General features: G+C 40.3%; 1 protein-coding gene across 7 annotated transcripts in view; it reads left to right on the top strand.

Annotated features, from left to right (window-relative positions):
* The window catches only part of CYB5R4 (cytochrome b5 reductase 4), a 45,819-nt gene that overhangs the window by 3,207 nt on the left and 21,907 nt on the right, over positions 1-20,705 (top strand). For 6 of the 7 annotated variants that reach the window (XM_087775119.1, XM_087775125.1, XM_087775121.1 and 3 more), the window contains exons 3-10: positions 2,286-2,386; positions 4,426-4,510; positions 8,914-8,955; positions 14,084-14,138; positions 18,793-18,850; positions 18,960-19,053; positions 19,658-19,690; positions 20,369-20,491. In XM_087775119.1, coding sequence (XP_087631245.1) covers positions 2,286-2,386; positions 4,426-4,510; positions 8,914-8,955; positions 14,084-14,138; positions 18,793-18,850; positions 18,960-19,053; positions 19,658-19,690; positions 20,369-20,491 — 591 coding nt within the window. The remainder of the gene's footprint in view (positions 1-2,285; positions 2,387-4,425; positions 4,511-8,913; positions 8,956-14,083; positions 14,139-18,792; positions 18,851-18,959; positions 19,054-19,657; positions 19,691-20,368; positions 20,492-20,705) is intronic. The other variant, XM_087775120.1, reaches the window with a different exon arrangement.

Here is a 20,705-nt window from a genome sequence, read left to right as displayed (position 1 = left end):
TGTATTACTTCATAAAATTTAGTAAGGCAAATGACAGTTGCGACACAGAGCAGTTGTAATCTGTATCTAGCATAACAAATATCTGTGGTAACTGAGCCATTCTATTTATGTTATTATTTTTATGAAATTTTAGCTCAAAAGTTGAAAGTATTGTATGTTATAAGTTAACAGTGTGCGAAAGGTGGTTTGGAGCAATAGCCCTGGCTAGAAGAGTATTTTCAGTGCTGAAGATGAAGTTCCTAGTTGTCTTACAGAAAGGAGTAAAATGTTTACTCTCTAATTTGATTATTTAGAGGCTAACATACATTAATATCGCCTTAAATTTGTTATGAGATACCAGCACTTCTTATGAAGATAGATGAAGATCAGTATGACCTTTCTGTAGGAAGAGTGCTTCATGTTAGTGGTAAAAGTTAAGAATTTCTTTATGAGGATGACTGTGTTTTTGTTGGGCGTTAAAGGGGATGAGAGTGAAAGTAAGGGTAAAATGTCATTCACTGCTGGCTTTTGAACACAATAATAGGATTGTTAATGCTCTGTGTGCTGCTCTTGCACATACTACCAAAACTATAGTGGGAGGAGAGCTAAAGAAAGCTGTTCTTTTTTTCCTCTCACAAAAAGGGACATCTACTACTGCAGACAGAATCACTGCTTAAAAATGTTTCTGTTTTGTTTTTAATATCCTTTTTCCCCCTTGATTGCATCTCTGAGGTTGGTTTTTACAAGAACTCCATCACGCTGCTTCTGTATCTGTCTTTAAATTTTCCTATTTCAGCCTCTTTGTTCTAGAACTGCTGATGAAAAAACTCAGCATAACTGAGAATCCCGGTAGATTATCTGTAGACCTGATATGTGGACAGGTAGTAAAATAACGCCATTCTGGAAAAGCTAAATTAAGTCTTTGCATTGGTAGTTAGACTAGCTGTATATGAAAGAGCAGAAATTGATGAGAGGAATGTGAAGTAGAAGAAGATTAGGAGCTAACTTTGAACAAAGACCAGTATGGTGATCGTGAAAGAAAGCTGTCATATAGGCCATAAATATATTAAGTGTGATGTTGAGGGGGTTAAAAAAAGTGTGAGGGATATATATATGAGATTTCTTTTGCTCCTGCAAGTTTGATGGTAAATGGGACATTTGGCTAATATTCAGAAGGTCCTAACTATGTAGATACTTACTTATGTTTTCTTGTGTGCAGTAATCAGTGCTGCACGCAAGATGGCATAGTGGATACATCCATCAGAAGATCGGGTCAGTAAAACGTGCAAAGATCCTTCCTTTGTTGTCTGGGATGATTGTTCTTACCAGCTAGGATTGTCTCAAGTATGTCTCCCCCTGGCCCGGTGCTGAATGCTTACTTCTTCTGAAGTAATTAATGTACACTTCTTAATGTGTTAAAAGCTTCTTATGAAAGCACTGGCACAGTTAAGCTTCTGGTAGCTTCCTGTGTTGATAATGTTATATATCTTTAAATATTCTGCTAGGTGGGCCTGCAGTAGTTCTCTAAGCAACAATACGTCTGTAGTTAAATCCTCCAGGCTCTAGTTACTCTGGTTGCATAACAACAACAATTAGACTTCATCATTTCAGACCTATGAAGAAGCATTGTTTTATCTTCCTGGAAATACTAAAAATAGTACTCATGTAGAAGGAGAGCTGAGCCCTTTTACTGGGACAAATTTGGTACCAGAGTTGTAAGCCTTTAATGAGCATAGGCTATGTTTAGTTTTTTATATTGCTGAGTCTGAAGAATGGAAATTTTGTTGCTGATGGTAGCAGTTTTTACTTACGGGAGACAGTTCATTCCCATAGGCATTTTATTCCATAGGTGATGGGTGGCAGGGAAACAACTATGACAGAACTTTAGAGGTAACGTAATTGGAAAGGAGAGTGAAAATAATTCTGTGCTAACTGGCTCAATTTTATGTCTCTGTTTAAACCGGCCTCTGGTTCTTTTAGCCCCTAGCTAGGATACATCATGTTCAACTTCAAGGGTTTATTTTGTTGAAGTCTTAACCCTGCAGGTTTCTCTAGGCGTTCACTGGGACAAGTGGTATAGCATTGTAGGACTGGCCTCTCTATGTAATAAGATATATCTTGTGCTCTATACGATTGTGTAACTTATGTTTCTGTTTTTGGAAAGCCATACTGTTTGTACTAATCATGTCTACTGTTTGCCATTATACTGTTTAATATGCAGTAACCTTTCAGCTGGTTTTGGAGATAGGAGTGGTTGTAGTGGTTGTAGAAATGCTGCTCATGTTTCTTTATTCCATTTTCTGCAGGATTTGTATATAATGTCACACCGTACATGGAATATCATCCCGGTGGTGAGGATGAACTAATGAAAGCAGCAGGAACTGATGGTACAGATCTCTTTGATCAGGTGAGAACAGCTGGCAGCAAATGACACTTGCTCACCGAAAGCTATTTTGAAAAATGCATGTTTTCTGATTATTTTTAAGGCATTCCAGTGGAAATGGTGATTTGAACTTTTTCAGGTCTAAGGAGAGGCAGTGGGTTACTGATCACAATGGTGCTTACACGTGCTGAAAGAGGCATGTAGTTTAAACTTTGTACCAAAGGACAATAATGAAAATGTGACTTTATGTTGTTGGAATGATGCTTTAATTTGACCATTTTATTAAATTAATTTTTTAGCAGAAATAGCAATAAAGCTAGCAACAACTTGAGATACCACCTTCTTAATAAATTACTACAACAACTAATTGCTGTTGTTTGAGAGGCATTTTCTTCCCAGAACTTTCACTTTTTGAAAAATGCTTGTAGTATTCTTTTGTGTATTAACTTGACCGCTGCACTATCAGCAAACAAAGTACTAAGAAAAAATGATGGGGCTGCTATTAACTGATTGTGAACAAATCACAAGATGACAGTTGGTCTCTTCTTTGTTTACCACTTCTTTAAATGTTTGGAAGAGACTCAGAAAATAAAGGCTCTGCAGAATGGTTGTGTTTTCTGTAAGGAATCGCTTGCAAACCTGGTGCTGTAAAAGTTTATTCACTGAGTTGGTATTTTTTAGAAACAGACATTCTTTGTGTCTCCTTGGCTCACAAGGTTTGTCTGAAAAACTAGGAAAGAGCAGAAAGGAAATCTCCTCTGTTTCTGAAACAAAATCTGTTATCCCTTTACACTTTGTGCATCACAGTATGTTGTGCCTTTATTTGCAAAATGTTTTTAATAATGAATGTAAATAAAGGAGTGATGATGTTTTAGCTTTGTTAACTTTACCTTTGGTTAATCCTTTCACAAATGAAGCCTTGGATTTGGGCATAATTCTCTGGTTTCAAGAAATTCGGAGTTTCTGTCCTAAAAGCTCATCCAGTGTCAAGTTGTGGCCTGGAATTCCGTAGCTGGATCACTTTCAAGTATTGTATGATGTACTTGGAAAGGGGAGTCTTCACATCAGGAATGTTTGGGGAAGCCCCTCAAGTTGTTACTAAGTTCAGATACATACTTGCTACTTTTTAGTTTGTTTTGTCATGGGAGTGGAAAGCAGTATTCAGATCCTTAAAATATGCTCTTCACAATTTTGTTTCTGGCTGACATCTTTCCTGTTCTGGAGGCATTTCTGTTGTTATCGCCTCTGCTTTAGCATTCTGTCTCTGTCAGATACTGATCTCTAAGAGTTTGGTAGGTTGCTAGTGTTTCTCAAATTTCTAGAAAAAATTAACTGTCATTCAAAATCCTTCATTTCTTTCTGTTACCTGTATATGAGGAAACTACAGCCTGTGGATGGGATTCTTTATCTCATCTCTTTACCTTGTTCAGTTTAAAGTTTTTGTTTTTAAATCTCTACATACTATTCAAATTTGTCATGCAGCACTTTTGTTTCCTTTTCTCTTCTTGTGATGTTATCCTGGATGCCCTATCAGAATTGGCTTTTCTGCCATCCATTTCCTCTGCAAGTTCTCCACTTCTGGTCTGTAAAGCTACTGCTTTTTCTTCACTTTAGTTGGAGGTGTTTGTGTGTCTAAACTACTATTCTTTATCTTTGTTTCCTTCATCCCTTCTCCATTTACTTGTATCTAAACAAGACTAATTACCCTTGTGGTAAAGACAAGGTCTTTACTCTGTTAATTGCATAGCATACATCATAAAAATGCTCTTCTGAAATATTTTCTGTAGCTCAAAGTTATGATGTTCAGATACTGCAAAACGTAAAGAAATTAAACTATTGTCACTTTTTCATGGTGCTATTTTTTTCATTTAATTACATGCTCTCTGTAATAGAATTAAAAATAAGTATGGAATGATGCAATAATGAGTGTCTGCGTTTAAAAAAAAAAAATCTGCTAAATGAATTACATTAGCCACTATACAAAAATGAACTTCTCTATTTCAGTGCATAGAAAAACATAGTAAGAATTACAAATTTTGTGAAAACCAATTTTGTTAATATAGGTTCATCGTTGGGTCAATTATGAATCGATGCTGAAGGAATGTCTTGTTGGGAGAATGGCTGTCAAGCCTGTTGCTGCTCCAAAAGGTGAGGGTTTTAAGAATGAAATAATTTCTATTATGCTTTATTCCAAAGTTGTCTGGAAGTTATGAGAAATCCTAAATCATCATATTTACGAGGAGACTCTATTCTTGCACAGAGATGAAGGTTGTTGCATATAGTCAGTCTTTTTACAGCAGATACATGAAGACGAAACTATTTTATGCATGAAGACTTTTATAAGTAATGTACCGCTACATTTCTTCTTTTGTTTTTAGGCATCAGAAAACAGACACGTGTGTGTTATGTGCTTATATATACAGAAATAAATATGTTTTTTTTTTTTTTTCCCCCAACATCCCTCTTTCTTCTTCTGATCCCAGGGGACAAACTGTCATGGGCAACTCTCTCATCTTGAAATAAAAGTCAGTATTTTCAATCTGGTGATTTCAGCACCAGACATAGGTCTGGCAAGTTGCATATGTATTGAGATATTCAAATACACTTTATGGCCAGAACACTTTATTGGGTCTTTTAGTTTGAATTTACTTGGAGAAAATTTTGCTGATACAACAGACTCCTCTGAGCCAGGACAGCAAGAGATGTAGTATATTGTCTTAAAATGCTGGTGATGGTTTCCAGAGACTTTAATCTTTGGCATTTGTTTTGGTTTGTAGACGGCAAAAATTTCCTATACCTAGGAAGCAGACACTGTTACTGAATATTGACCCTTAGCAAAACTCCACTGAAAACATAAAAGAATTAACATTTGTAACTGTTTTTCTCAAATTCGGTGGCATCCTTTAGTTCACAAATTCAGCCATCTCTTGTTGCTCTTCAACTTCCGACAAGGTGCGCTGCATACTTGCTTAGCACTTATATCGCATTGCCTAACAGTTAGGTTGAGTTTGTTCAGTACGTGAAGGGGAGTAGTATTTTACATCTCCATGTTGCTAGGTAGCTAAGTCCAGTGTGGAGCTTTTAAGGTAAATGCTGCAAAGTATGACGAAACCTTGACAGCATAACTGCTTCATGGAGTTGAGGTGTTACAGATAAGTTACTGCCACTTTGTCAGCTGAGTTAGAAATTTAAAAGTAAACCTGACTTTTGCTGATTTCATTTATCTAACTTTTCTGCAATGCGAAGGAATTCTTGTGACAGCCAGTCAGTAAAAAACAACCATGTCTTTGCTCCTGTAAGCTATGACAGTCCATTTTCTGCTCTTCACTTTTTCTTCTGCTTTCCTCTGTATGTAATAGGACTGCTCTATCCATTTTGCTCTAGTAAAATTTGTAGGATAAAGGTTGCCAGCTGTGTAAAAAATGGTTGTTTTGCCTGTGTCTCTTTTGGCCGTTTCAGGTTTGAAAAAATGTAACTTCATTAATTAAGAATAAAACTGATTAGACTGGATTTGCTGAAATTCCTGATTGTAAAATTCTCAAAGTTTACTTTGATTGCTGGCAGGCTATATATCCTCCTCTTTTGAATAGTGAATTATCAAAAACGTGATTGACTAACTTCACTGTCAGCCAGCAATAATTCTTGTCTTCTGTCCTTCCAGAAGACTGTATTCAGCAAAGTTTGCATTTGAAAATGGAAGAATAAAATACAGAATTAAGATGCATGTTTTTGAATATAGGATTAAATAGGCCCATAAGTACAGAGGAAAGACAGGCCTTCAAATGATGGTATAAATTGCTTTCTTTTTGTGGCAGAGGGTTAGTGTTTGGCAGTAGGGCAAGCATCAGTACTTGCTGTTTGGTGCAGTCTCAGTACAGTGCAGGTAAGGCAGATGTAGGTTTGTTGGGGCACTGCTGGAAGATTTGCGGTTGTTTGGCTTAGTTTTGTTCCCTGTGTTCTGGTGGTTTTTTGGAAGGTTGTACAATTATTTGCTCACTGAACTGTTTAAGGATGCTGAAGCTTGTCCCTGCATACTCCAGTTTCTGTTTTGGGGTTTTTTTTGTTGTTGTTTGGTTTGTTTGTTTGTTTTTTTAAGAAAGGAGAGTCTTTTGAAGATGCTGATGATAGTTAATGTTTTGTTAGCTTGTCTTTTGGGAATGCTGCTTCATGGTAAGGTAGTAACTAATAGGAATTTCTGACGTGTCCCTTCTGTGATGTTACAGAGCAGTGGAGCTGTACACTGAAACGTGTAGTTTGTACTTGCTGAGAAGGCCAGTGCAGCAGCTGCAGCAGTACCCAGGCATGTAAGAGATTATTTCAGTATCTCCCTCAGCAAACCTGTGCGGCACTAAACTACTTGCCTTCCCTTCAGGGTACTCAGCTGTAAACATTAGCATGGATGTTGTGGTTTAACCCCAGCCAGCAACTAAGCACCACGCAGCTGCTCGCTCACTCCCTACCAGTGGGATGGGGGAGAGAATCAGAAGGGTAAAAGGGAGAAAACTCGTGGGTTGAGATAAGAACAGTTTAATAATTGAAGTAAAATAAATTAGAACAGTTAAATAGGCAAAGAAAAACCGTGCACGCAAACAAAGCAAAACAAGGAATTCATTCACTACTTCCCATCGGCAGGCAGGCGTTCAGCCATCTCCAGGAAAGCAGGGCTCCATCACACCTAACGGTTACTCAGGAAGACAAATGCCATCATACCCAATGTCCCCCCTTCCTTTTTCTTCCCCCAGCTTATATACTGAGCATGACGTCATATGGTATGGCATAGCCCTTTGGCCAGTCTGGGTCAGCACTGCCCCTGGCTGTGCCCCCTCCCAGCTTCTTGTGCACCCGGCAGAGCAGGGGAAGCTGCGAAGGCCTTGACCAGTGTGAGCGCCATTTAGCACCTATTTAGCAACAGCTTAGCACTACTTAGCACGAACCAAAGCGTCAGTGTATCATCCGCATTGTTCTCATCCTAAACCCAAAACACAGCCCCATACCAGCTACCAAGACAAAAATTAACTCTATCCCAGCTGAAACCAGGACAATGGACATTAGTTTGTTGTCTGGTATCTTTTAATACTGCTAATGTTTCTCATAGGCACGTCTTCATATATGTCCCTATGTTACTTAAGCAGTAGCATAACTTGGGAGTCGGAATGCGTGTTGTATTATTGTTAATTCAGTGAGATTAAGCCGAGAGCTATGGTGTCATCCAAGGAAGAGAGATAGGGCTGGGTCTTGGAAGTGCCTCAAACTGTCCTTAAAATTGCAATGTCAATTTCTGTGCAGTGTGTTAAAATGTAGTGAAATGAGAGTAGACTTTTGTACACGAAAAATTACCTTTAATCAGAAACAAGTATTTGTGAATGACTTGCCTATCCTGGCAGAAAGTTTGAAGTGGTGTATAGCAGAATACACAGACAACTACAGCCTCAACCAAAAATTTTGGGTGAACTGTCCCATTCATTTTGTGAAGTGTTTTGTTTTTACCTTCTAGTGGCACAACGTGAAAGCCTCTGATGATGGCAATTCTTGGTCAGCTCTGAAGTCATTTTGCAGTACTGTATGCTTGGTGCTTTGTTCCAGGAGCCTTTCCTTCACTTCTCTCTCAATGGCATTTTTCTTCTAACACTGGCTGTTGTGATGCAGAGCACTGGGAGGGATTCAGAAGAACAGGGGAAAAACATTCACATTTTCATTTTTGTAAAAGGGAGCAGGAAGAACACATTGGTTCCTCCCACTTCCCCAAACCTGGCTCCCATAAAAGAGAATGTAAAATGGGCCTTCATATTGGGACATTCTGAGATACACAATGTAGAGAAGGCAGAAAGGGGCTTGGGTACATCCAGAGGACCAGTTTCCCCACAGATTTGCTATGAGCAGAAGGATATGTGGCTGAGACGTGCAGTGTCCTTCCCCTCGAGTTGAGCACCTTATATATGAATTGACACTGTGTAATTCACCTGCTTGGTCTTTATCTTCTTTTTTTTCTGCTAGTGTGTTTGTTTGTTTGGAGTAGTTATAGCATACTGTAGATATAATGAAAAACTCAAATAATAACTTGTCAAATAAAACCATTTGACAGAAGGAGCTTATAGGAAGATTTTCCTGAGTTTCTGCCAAGGATTGGCTTTAGATTGCCAAGGATTGGGTCAGTCAGATTCAGTGTCTACTTTGTGTTGTTGTGAGACAAGTGTCATTGAAAGTCTGACAGATATAGCAAGCTTCTTAGCTATGAAGTTTATAATTGCACAAGATAATGTGATGTGTGTTTCGAAGTGTCAGAGTTCTTGCATTTTCTACCCTTTAGTGCTGTACAACTTTTGGCATTTTTAACATAGTATTTTTTTAATTATACATAATCTTTTGAAATGGTAATCAGTGCTGCATCTCTTTGTGACTTCTTGATATCTGAAGCATCCTGGTCAATCTGTTAAAGTTTTGGAAGGTTGTTTTGGAGATCCTTCCTTTGGCTTAATTCTTTAGCATGATGTGTACAAGTACTGTGCTGTAATTTCTTACTGTTGTGCTCGTTTTTTCCTTAATGCTTGTAGAGATTTCTTCTACTCTATCTGAAGAGAAGAAACAGCTTAATGGTAAGTATTCACCTGGAGTGAGGTGGGGAGTAAATCTTAAACTTGTTTGAATATTATCAAAGGAGCAGTGCTTATGCAGACTTCTGTCTGTCTTTGTATTTGAATCTGATGTTGAGGCTCTAGTAATCTGTGGAGATTACAGAAGGCAAAATCCTAATCAGGTATTGTGAATTCAGTGTTTAAAAGTGTTCTAAGACTGCAGTAGAGTAGTATAGATAATGGAGGTATGAGATGGACAAGCTTTCTGCTCGAGTTGGACAAGATAGGTCACAAATTACTGTGCGCTATGAAATCTGCCACTACAAAATTCCCAGGCTTTTTGATCCTTCTTGGTATCAGAAAAGCTAGGTGGCCATGGGGCTGGAGTAACAGAGAAAAAACAGATCTTGGGGAACACTTAAAATGAATAAGTCTCCACTAAAAGCTGGAAGGTCATCACTGGGAAGTGAGCTGAAATGGAGGTGAATTAGCTGATCACAGCATGACTGAACTACTGGAGATGTAACTGTGAGAATGACTGGGCTGACAAGTGGTGTAGCTCTAAGAGAAGCAAGAACAGTCCTGTGAATGTATCGGGAGGTTGACAGTAGTCCTTGTAGAGATGGGGAAGCGTTCAAGCCTTCACTGAGCCCTTCCTTGAGGGTAGCTTTGGTTGCTAGTGATCAGGAGCTATGCATTTGATTTTGCTGCTTTTAGGGAAATGTTACAGACTGTCGTATAAGAGGCTTCCTAAAAGAATATGGCTTATGAAGTCCCAGCAAATGAGGTGTGATGGGGGTGTGTTGGTGGAGCAAATAAGATGAACACCTATGAAGGGAAGTAATACAATTTGAACTCAAGGCTGACCTGTTGGCATGAAAGGGGACAGGTGCAAATTGGTCATTGAAAAGTCTAGGCTGAAACTTTGGAAAAGGAGTGTAGAGCATTCAAATTTTGGAGTGGCACGAGGAGCAGAAACCTAGATGTGTCTTAAGATGAGTCCAGAGAAGTGCTCAGGGTGGTGTCCCAGCAAGTCCAGGGACAGTGAGGAGAAGATAACTTGTTCATGCTTTCTCTGGTGAATTTGAGCTCCCATTTGTTTTCTTCTTTCTCATGCTGTCTTCCTTGCCCTCCCTTTGTGTTCTGTGGATGTTGTATTTGACTTCTAAAAAGCAGTTTACCTTTTAGCATGCACAAGCATTGAGCTACACAAAAAACTAAACATACATGATATAAAAGTAAGCAAGACTGATTTTATTTGTTCCTATTTTGCTCTATAGCCTTATAAGATATTATGCTGACTTTTGAACTTTCTTGTCCAGATTACGTGACTTGTCAGGAGACATAGGAAATTATTCTGATGGTAGTTTCCAATGAAATTGCCAAAATACTGATGCTTGCTTGCTGTATTCAGTTTACCTGTTTGGCAAGACTTTTTCCAAAATAGGAGAGGTCAGTTCCTGAGGTTACCTTCCGTGAGGTTTTTCATATTCAGTTGTTGCATCTCGGTGCTTAGCTCTTGTAAATTTAAGTCAAAATGAGTCTAGAAATAAGCATCGCTGTCTGAAAGTGGGCAAGAGAAGCCTATGGCATGGGCTGTGATTTTTTTGGAAGTTGTTGGCACTACTGAAGACATTTTTATTTTATCAGTCTAAAATGTATAAATAATAATTGTATTTGGAGTGTGCTCAGATCAATCAACTTAAATGTATCCTTGATTTTTGTGAATATCAATTGTATGTAATGTAAGGGCAATGAAAGCTGAAGTTTTCAGAATATATTGCTAGTGATAATAATCAGCGTGAGTGTAGCCTAACATGCTCATCAACATCTGTTCATACTTGAGTTTCAAACAAGACATCAAAATTTCAAAATGCTGCCATTACCAAAGCATGCCTGAAAACTTAATATTTGTTTGAGGAAAAAGTACGTATCAAAGATGTATTTTAAAAATTATCTTTTCAGCCTTGCACTTTTGAGCTAAACTGAGTCTCTTTCACCCAAACTATTACGGTGGTGATTTTTGTAATATTAATAGTAAAAAAAAAAAAATGACTTGGCCAGTTCCGCCATCTGAAAACGAGCTGGTGTTTGAGTATATGCACATCAGACCTTGAAAAAAATTACACTGTGAAAAGGGTGATGGGAGGAGAGTCTGTACTTTAAACTGTAGCTCAAAAAACTAGATGTTGAGGATCACCCAGCTGGAATTCTTTAGCGTAAGTAATGTAAGTGTTCCTATTTTTCTTAGTACTATTTGGAGTTTACAAATATGGGTCAAGCTTGTTCTAGGCCTTCTCAGAACAAAGGAAAAAATAGGTACAGAAAGCTTTCAGAGCATCCTAAAATAGATTGGAAGGAACATCTGGAGCTTGTTCAGTCCAGTCTCCAGCTCAAGCAGGGTGAGCCTTGATACTACATCAGATGGCTCAGGAGCAGCCCCACCCTCATGGGAAGGGAAGAGGTGCAGTATTTTGTTTTTTCTTTTTTATTTTTTTTGTTTGTTTGGTTGGTTGTTTTTTTCTGCTGCTACTTGTCTATTGCCTCTTGTCCTTCTGCTGTGTCACTCTGAGAAGAGTCTGGCTATCTTCTCTATACTTCCTTCTCTCCCACCCCCTTCTCTTCAGGTCTTCAACTGAAGACTGTGGTTGGATTTCCCCCTTAGCCCTTTCTTCTGCAGGCGGAACAAACACAGTTCCCTTAGCCTCCTTTCATATATCCTGTGCTCCAGCTGCTGACCATCTTGATGGCCTTTCCCTGGACTTGATCTGGTATATCAATGTCTGCCCTGCACTGGGGAGCCAAAACTGGACACAATAGTCCAGATGTGGTCTCACAAATGCTGAACAGAGAGGAAGAATCACTTCCGTTGAACTGATTGCTGTGCTCTTGCCCAGGATAAAGTTGGCCTTCATCACCACAAGGATGCAGTATCTGCCCAAGTTCAGCTTGTCTACTAAGACCTTGGAAGGTTTTCTGCAAAGCTCCTTTCTATCCATTCAGGCCCCCCACCTGTTTTGTTGCATCAGATTTTTTTTTTTCTTCAGGTGCAAAATTTTGCATTTGCTTTTGAGCTTCATAGAGCTTTTGTCAGCCCATTTCTTCAGTCTGTCTGGGTCCCTTTGAATGGTAGCTGTAATCTTTTGTGTTTTGACTGTTTCCCATGATTTGTTATTGCTCACATACTTCCTGACAGTGGAACAGTGTGTGCCCTTCAGGTTGCTAATGACAGTATTGAACAGTCCTGGCATTCCCTGTTCCCTAGGGAATACCAGCTGTAACTAGCCACCAATTAAACTTTGTACTGTTGATCGCACCTTTTGTGACTGGCAGTCCTACTAATTTTCTATCCAGATTGTAATCCACCTATCAAACCCAGCTCTCTCCAATGTGACTACAAGGATAATGTGAGAAACTCTTATCACTAGCCTTGCTATCCCATGGGATTCTGCAAAGCAGTTCCTGGAACAAGCTGAAATTTGCTGTCGTGAGATGCAGAGTTGTAATTCTGCTGTTCATCCTGGTCACCTTAAACTCTTTCATTTCATGCCTGCCACCAGCTTTCGGCTTAACCACCAGCTTTTCTTTATTTATGACCACCATGACCAGTAGAGCACTTTCCTTAATTGGTTTATTGATCACTTCAGTCATTGGCTTTTTATTGCAATGTGACTTCTTGTTTTCACATAGCATCTTACAGTATTTCAGAATAATTAATAAATAACTTGGTTTGCCAGAATGTTCTATTTTATTGTGGCTGTTCATATATTTCTGTTAACCTGAAAAGCAAACAGGACTGTGTATGACCACAAATTCCTCTTATCCATGGAGGATATCCAACCTAAGCATATGATATATCTCCTCAAGAAAGGCTTAGCCTTTGAGAAGGCTTTTATCATTAGGTGATTGGTTTTCTTTTGCAATCACTTGACTGCTCTGTCATTTAGCTTCCTTGGCAGCTGCAGGTGGTGTGTACTTAGGGGTAATTAAGGATCAAAGAATAAGTAATTCCAGCGAGTTTTAATTGCTTTGGGTTAATTCCCCCATCTGGATGTTCAAATAGTTTTGACAGGTTGGATTAGACCAGAGTGGCTCTCTTTGTTTTTAATCTACTCCCCACACGGTGGAGCCACTCAATTACTGTGTTTAAGCTTGTAGTCAAACTTCAAAACTTACTGGCATTTAGAAGATACTCATCTAGGTAACTGAGAATTCATACATTAATTATTTTATGCCTAGCCATTTCAGGTTTGCAAGGTTTGTCTTTGAATGGGCTTGAAAACAGCAGGTACCAACTGTTATCTTAGACCTCTGCCTAACCATTGTCCAGGAAAACTCCTGCTGTTCATGTGGTGTTACTAATCATACTATATTTCAGTCTGTGCAGCTTCCTCCATCATGATTCTATATAACTTCTTTGTATTAAAGTTGATGAAGGATTGCAGTTGCTTTTATCTGTCATCTCTGCTCAAGTTTTTGCCAAATACATTCAGTTTCTATTAGGCCAGAGATTAGTACAGTTGACGTTTTCAAAGGCTGACCAAGTGTTGCCTCCCAGCAAAGGCTTTTTCAGACTGTTTCATGTTGTTTAATAATTAAAGTGAGTAGCTGAATTCTGGGAAAATTCCTAGCAGTGTGCAAAGTAGAGAGATTAAGGCTGATATCTTTGCTTAACTGACTTGACGTGAAATTTTACTTGTGAGTAAGGTTAGACCAGACGTTCCAAATTGAATTTGTTAATCTGAATTGTATAAACAAATAGTTCTGTTAGAGGAAATTCATTCAGATAACGTTTTTTCTGTGCTTCACTATCACAAATTGTGAAAGCACAAGCTAATAACAGATGAAACTGAGACCAAGCTACATGCACCAGAAGGGCTGCGCGCACAGGTTCTGTGGTATGAGGAACTCTTAATTACTGAAGTAGAACTTCATGTTCTAGGAGCCTGCTCTCTAAGACAAAGTGCTGAATAAAAACAAAATTTATAAAGCACGTGGATATTTCTGGCTGCCTGTGGAAATAAAGTCACTAAATATTGTGGAGGGGTATTTAGAACATTCAATTTAAAAAAACCAAAACATCTCTGATTACGATTTCTATTAAGCGAGAATCACGGCAAATATTTGAATGACTCTCTGCTCTTTGTAGGTATGCTTCCTGAGAAGAAAGTACTGGGTGCTTCTGCTAAAGATTTAATTCCAAGGTAAACCTTTGTCTTTCATTGTCTGTTGAACATTCTGTTTAATAATTCTGTGCAGTTCTTAGTAAGTGCAGGCAACTTCTTCCATGGTTAGTTCTTGATGTTTCAGCTAAATGAGTATATACATCATTACCATCCTCTAACAAGTAGGAAAGTTGAGGTTCAGGTTTAAACAACTCGCTAAAGGTCATATTGACCGTATAGGGAGATGGTGATGCAAGGTTCTTGGCTTGCTCTATTGTTGTCTAACACTTGCACTGCCTTGCATCATATACAAATGTATATAAGGCTCCTCAGCCTTGCTTCTTGAGAAAACTCCTGGAAAGCGATTCCCACGAGGCTTATTACTTTTTTGACTTCAATGAATTTGTCCATAAATGTATGAGTTGGCACGCCTTGGAAAAAAAATCCATTTCAAGCTGGAATATATTAAGATGCAATAGCTGTATTCAAGTTTCTACAATATGCAAAGCAAAGCAGGCCCTGAAACCCCACTGTGATATACCTGCTGTTGTCACTGAGGTATCATTTTACCCATGATGCCTTGAGTCGCCAAGGTTCAGTTTCTTACTTAGCATCAAAGTCTCCTGTGAATGTGTAATCTCTGGGCTAGTTACATGCAGTCATGTAAAATACTGTGGCTTGTGAACAACTGGAACGTAGCTTATCTTCTGGAGCGCTCCCCAAACCTTGCTGCCTTTCTTTCAGTGTGTGTCTGGCATGTTCTGGTGTGTGACTGGAAGATGTGCAGCCTAGAACGTGTTGGCTGTCAGGAGTGTCTTCTGGAGGGGGCATCCTCCCTCTCTGCCTTCTTTTCTGGTCCAGGAGTCCAAACAGTAGACGGAAGTGGTTAGGACATTGGGAAAGGGAGAAGACAGTAGTAATGTAGATGCCAGGGGTTAACTTTGTTGTGGGGACAGAGTTGGCTTTCGATGGCTGGGATTGCAACCCAGCTGGAAGTAAGTGAGAACTTTAGATGTCTGTGGTGGAGAGCCAGGCATGAGATTGTCAGATGTATGGTCCCCATGAAAACGGGTAGAGAAAGAAATAGCTTTTCTGGGGTTGGGTGGGTAAGTTACTTCTTGGCAAGCATAAGGCCATACAAACAATTAGCATTTGAAGGCTTTTTGTTTCTTACCTTACCCTGGATTTATTACAAGGTTTGGGCAGCTTGGGAACATAGGAATGTAAAATCTTGATTTAGAATCATAGAATCGTCAAGGTTGGAAAAGACCCTTAAGATCATCGAGTCCAACCGTCAAACTATCACTGCCAAGTCCATCTATACCATGTCTTCAAGCACCACATCTATCTGTTCCTTAAATACCTCCAGGGATGGAGACTCAACCACTTCCCTGGGCAGCCTGGTCCAATGCTTGACCACCCCCTCGGTGAAGAAGTTTCTCCTAATATCCAACGTAAAGCTCCCCTGGCGCAGCTTGAGGCCGTTTCCTCTCATCCTATCGCTTGTTACTAGGGAGAAGAGACCGACCCCCCACCTCACTACAACCTCCTTTCAGGTAGTTGTAGAGACCAGTGAGGTCTCCCCTCAGCCTCCTCTTCTCCAGACTAAACAACCCCAGCTCCCTCAGCTGCTCCTCATAAGACTTGTGCTCTAGACCCTTCACCAGCTTTGTTGCCCTCCTCTGGACACGCTCCAGCACCTCGATGTCCTTCTTGTAGTGAGGGGCCCAAAACTGAACACAGTACTCGAGGTGCGGCCTCACCAGTGCCAAGTACAGGGGCACTATCACCTCCCTGGTCCTGCTGGCCACACTATTCTTGATAAAGGCCAGGATGCCATTGGCCCTCTTGTCCACCTGGGCACACTGCTGGCTCATGTTCAGGTGGCTGTCAACCAACACCCCCAGGTCCTTTCCCGCCAGACAGCTCTCCAGCCACTCCTCCCCCAGCCTGTAGCATTGCATGGGGTTGTTGTGACCGGAGTGCAGGACCCGGCACTTAGCCTTGTTGAATCTCATGCAGTTGGCCCCGGCCCATCGATCCAGCCTGTCCAGGTCCCTCTGTAGGGCCTTCCTACCCTCCAGCAGATCGACACTTCCACCCAACTTGGTGTCATCTGCAAACTTACTGAGGATGCACTCGATCCCCTCATCCAGATCATCAATGAAGATATTGAACAGGACTGGCCCCAGTACTGAGCCCTGGGGAACACCACTCGTGACCGGCCGCCAGCTGGATTTGGCTCCATTTACCACCACTCTCTGGGCTCGGCCGTCCAGCCAGTTTTTAACCCAGTGTAGAGTGCACCCATGCAAGCCGTGTGCAGCCAGCTTCTCCAGGAGAATGCTGTGGGAGACTGTGTCAAAGGCCTTACTAAAGTCCAAGTAGACAACATCCACAGCCTTCCCCTCATCCACTAAGTGGGTCACCTTGTCATAGAAGGAGACCAGGTCAGTGAAACAGGATCTCCCTTTCATGAACCCGTGCTGGCTGGGCCCGATCCCTCGGTTGTCCCGCACTTGCTGCATAATGGCACTCAAGATGACCTGGTCCATGACCTTCCTCAGCACCGAGGTCAGGCTGACAGGCCTGTAGTTCCCGGGATCCTCCTTCCGACCCTTCTTGTAGAGGGGCATCATGTTTGCTAGCTTCCAGTCATCCGGGACCTCCCCGGTTGACCAGGACTGCTGATAAATAATGGAGAGTGGCCTGGCCAGCTCCTCTGCCAGCTCCCTCATTATCCTCGGGTGGATCCCATCTGGCCCCATGGACTTGTGCGCATCCAGGTGGAGGAGCAGGTCAGTGACTGCCACCTCTTTGATAACTGGGACTTCACTCTGCATCCTATCTCCGTCTCCCAGCTCAGGGGCCTGAAAAACCTGAGGATGACTAGCTTGACTATTAAAGACTGAGGCAAAGAAGGCATTAAGTACCTCTGCCTTCTCCTCATCCTTTGTGGCCAGGTTACCTTCTGTATCCAACAAAGGAGGGAGATTCTCCCTGGCCCTCCTTTTGTCACTGACATATTTGTAAAAACTTTTTTTGTTGTTTTTAACGGTGGTGGCCAGTTTAAGTTCCAGCTGCGCCTTCGCGTTTCTGATCTTCTCCCTGCATATCCTCACAACATCCTTGTAATCCCCCTGCGTCACCTGCCCCTTCTTCCAAAGGCGGTAGGCTCTCTTTTTTTTCCTGAGTTCTAGCCAAAGCTCCCTGTTCAGCCAGGCCGGTCTTCTCCCCTGCCTGCTCGACTTGCAGCACATGGGGACGGCCTGCTCCTGCGCCTTTGAGATTTCCTCCTTGAATAACGTCCAGCCTTCCTGGACTCCTTTGCCCTTCAGGACTGCCTCCCAAGGGACTCTGTTAACCAGACTCCCAAACAGCCCAAAGTCCGCCCTTCTAAAGTTCAGGGTAGCGGTCTTGCTGACCCCCTTCCTTACTTCTCCAAGAATCAAAAACTCTATCATGTCATGGTCACTGAGCCCAAGACAGCCTCCGACCACCACATCCCCCATCAGGCCTTCTCTGTTCGTGAACAGCAGGTCCAGCGGGGCACCTCCCCTGGTTGGCTCGCTTACCAGCTGTGTCAGGAAGTTACCTGCCACACACTCCAGGAACCTCTGAGACTGCTTTCTCTCTGCTGTGTTGTATTTCCAGCAGATATCTGGTAAGTTGAAGTCTCCCACGAGAACAACGGCTAGGGATTGCGAGACTTCAGCCAACCGCTTGTAGAATACTTCATCTGTTTCCTCATCCTGGTTGGGTGGTCTGTAACAGACTCCCACCAGGATATCTGCCTTGTTAGCCTTCCCCCTGATCTTTGCCGATAAGCATTCAACCTTATCGTTACTGTCGTTAAGCTCTAGACAGTCAAAGCACTCCCTAACATACAGGGCTACCTCTCCCCCTCTTTTTCCTAGCCTGTCCCGTCTAAAGAGCTTGTAGCCATCCATTGCAGCACTCCAGTTATGCGAGTCATCCCACCACGTTTCCGTGATGGCGACCACATCATAGTTTTCCTGCCGCACAGTGGCTTCCAGCTCCTCCTGTTTATTGCCCATGCTGCGTGCATTGGTGTAAATGCACTTCAGTTGGGCTATAGATCTCTTCACCAGCACAGGCATGCTACCCTTAGGCTCATCCCAAGCAAGACTGGATTTATCCTCTTCCCCTTTTGCATCTAGTTTAAAGCGATATGGATATGATATGATATGGATATGGAAGCGATATGGATATGATTGGGGATATGAAGGGAACTCTGGTTTTGTGGTATGTGCGTGGAATCTATAACTTTTGGAAGCCACCCTGGCTATTTAATTGAATTTTTAATTTAATATTTAGTCTGAAGTCTAAATATTTAATTTAATATTTAGTCTGAAGTCAAGGATTTTAATCCTCCTGTTAGGAAAGTTCATATGCTGCAAACAGGATGCATGTGCTTTTTAAGTAAAACCAATGCCGTATAATTTTAGCTACAATGTGCTAACTATCAGGATGCATAATTAGACTGTTCTTATTTTAACAGTCATTTCAAAATTATTGGCTCTGGATTTATCTCTTAAAAAGATAGTAATGTATTTGACTTGTAAATTAATGAAAGAAGCTCTGCTTGAAAACTGCTAATTAAATATATTTTGGTATGCCTAAAGAAAGTTTTTTTTTTTTTTTTTTCTTCACTGTATTTTTTGTTTTACAGTTATGACTGGTTCCAAACAGATAGTTTGATCACCATTGTCATATATACTAAGCAGAAAGTAAGTGTATTTTTATGAAAGGGAGAATTACAAGATCCAGTTGTGATCCAACTTGCATTCTGGGAGAACTTTATTGAAGTGTATTTTTTTTTTTCTTTGCCTGTGAAAGGTTATGAATACAGAGTTGGTGATAGTTGACTGTCAAGACAAACGATTAAGGGGAGAGATCATCATGGATGACCACTCATATCTTGTAGAAGTTGGTAGGTACTGTAATGTTGTATTTGAAAATACTGAATTTTCATTCTACTTTATTAAAACCCTCTCATCAGATCATACCCATTTTACATATATCAATTAATATTTTATTCCTCTTTCATTAGAGAATGAGTACTTTAAATTACCTTGATGTAAAGGAATTACGTTGTTTATCAACTCACATCTTCATTTGTTTAGTATGTACTTAATTTTTTACTTGTGGAATAAGGCGTAGTAAGAAATGGGTGTAAAAGTCATGTGAAGTTTTTCTTCAGGTGTGTTTTAGATGGTTATTAAAATGCCCTTATTCAGAAAAGTCAAGTGGAGTGATGAATGCAGATTGGTAGCTTTACATGAGTCATTGCTAAAAGACATTTCCCCCATTGCTAATGGGGAAAATGATGCCTTTCTTAATGTTATATTCTAGGCCTGCAAACGTCACTGGGACTGATACGATGCACAAGTGAAATTTCAGGGCCAAATAAATATGCATAGGGTTCTAGGCTCATTAGTTCATTCAGTATTTCTAGCCTTAAACTATATATATATATGATGACTAGAATGTAATTTTGTTTTTACTTAAAATAGGTTTGTTTCTCTTTATTTCAGACTTGGATCATGCAGTTCAAGAAGACTTTGCTGGTAAGTTCCATCTCTTGCAGCAGTTCTGTATCTCTTCTAATGTCAGAATGTGGAACTTCAGTTTATTTTTCTGACTCATCAGATACTTCAGTTCTGCTTACCCCAGGGTTCTGACACAATCAATCAAATCAAACCATAACATTGAATATTTTTTATTTTTTTTTAAATTGTGGCATTTGGGCCTTTGAAAGTAGTAAGTTGATGGTGCTCTGATCCCTCAGAGTATGACTAAATGTTAAAATAGTTAGAAGTTAGTTCTGTTGTATATTTGTAAACTGTTCTTTGCTTAGACTGGGGTTTTCTTTGATTCAATTATTTATTTAAATGCTCTTGAAATGAAAGGAAGAAGTAAATAGTGGTAATCACCAATTTCTAGTAAATGAGGACTCTGAATTCACGAGCATTCTTTTTGACCAGATGGGCTGTGAAGCTTTTCACAATGTATTTAGTAAATAAGATACATTAATTATGCATATTAAGTTGTTTTAAATGCATCGTAAAACATTATAAAGAGATAGCTGGAAGTACATTTAATTTGATATTTTAATTTAACAGATTAATTCCATGTGTCTTGAGAAATGACTAATGCTTCTAAAATTTCATTATAATGGAAGAGTAAAATTTTTTTTTGTACAAAATGTAACTAAAAGTAACAGTGTGAAACCTTTTCTCTTCTAGTGAATATTGCTGAAAAAGTTGGGAAAGTAGAGATTGTCTTAAAGAAGAAGGATAACGTTCACTGGAAAATGCTGGGACAGCCCTTGGAGAGTCATAACACATTTATCAAACGCACGGACAGAGGTAAGCAGTTTCACGGCCATGTTACCAGTTGTTTTAAGACTTGTTGGAGCATGTTAGGCATATTTGGTTTCTCCCAGGATTTTCTTTTCCTGTAGTCATACCTTATTTCTTTCAGGAATGTTCTCTGGTCTTGTTGAAAGCTGCTCAGGAATTCTCCTTAAAAGGGTTCAGCTTAGAGGTGTTTTTTTGCTTTGCTTCGTTGGTTTGTTTTGTC

Source organism: Nipponia nippon, unplaced genomic scaffold (assembly GCF_047370975.1).
Source record: "Nipponia nippon isolate SJK-2023a ecotype South Korea unplaced genomic scaffold, ASM4737097v1 scaffold_4, whole genome shotgun sequence".
Classification (NCBI taxonomy): Eukaryota; Metazoa; Chordata; class Aves; order Pelecaniformes; family Threskiornithidae; genus Nipponia; species Nipponia nippon.
This window is presented reverse-complemented; position numbering and strand designations above follow the sequence as displayed.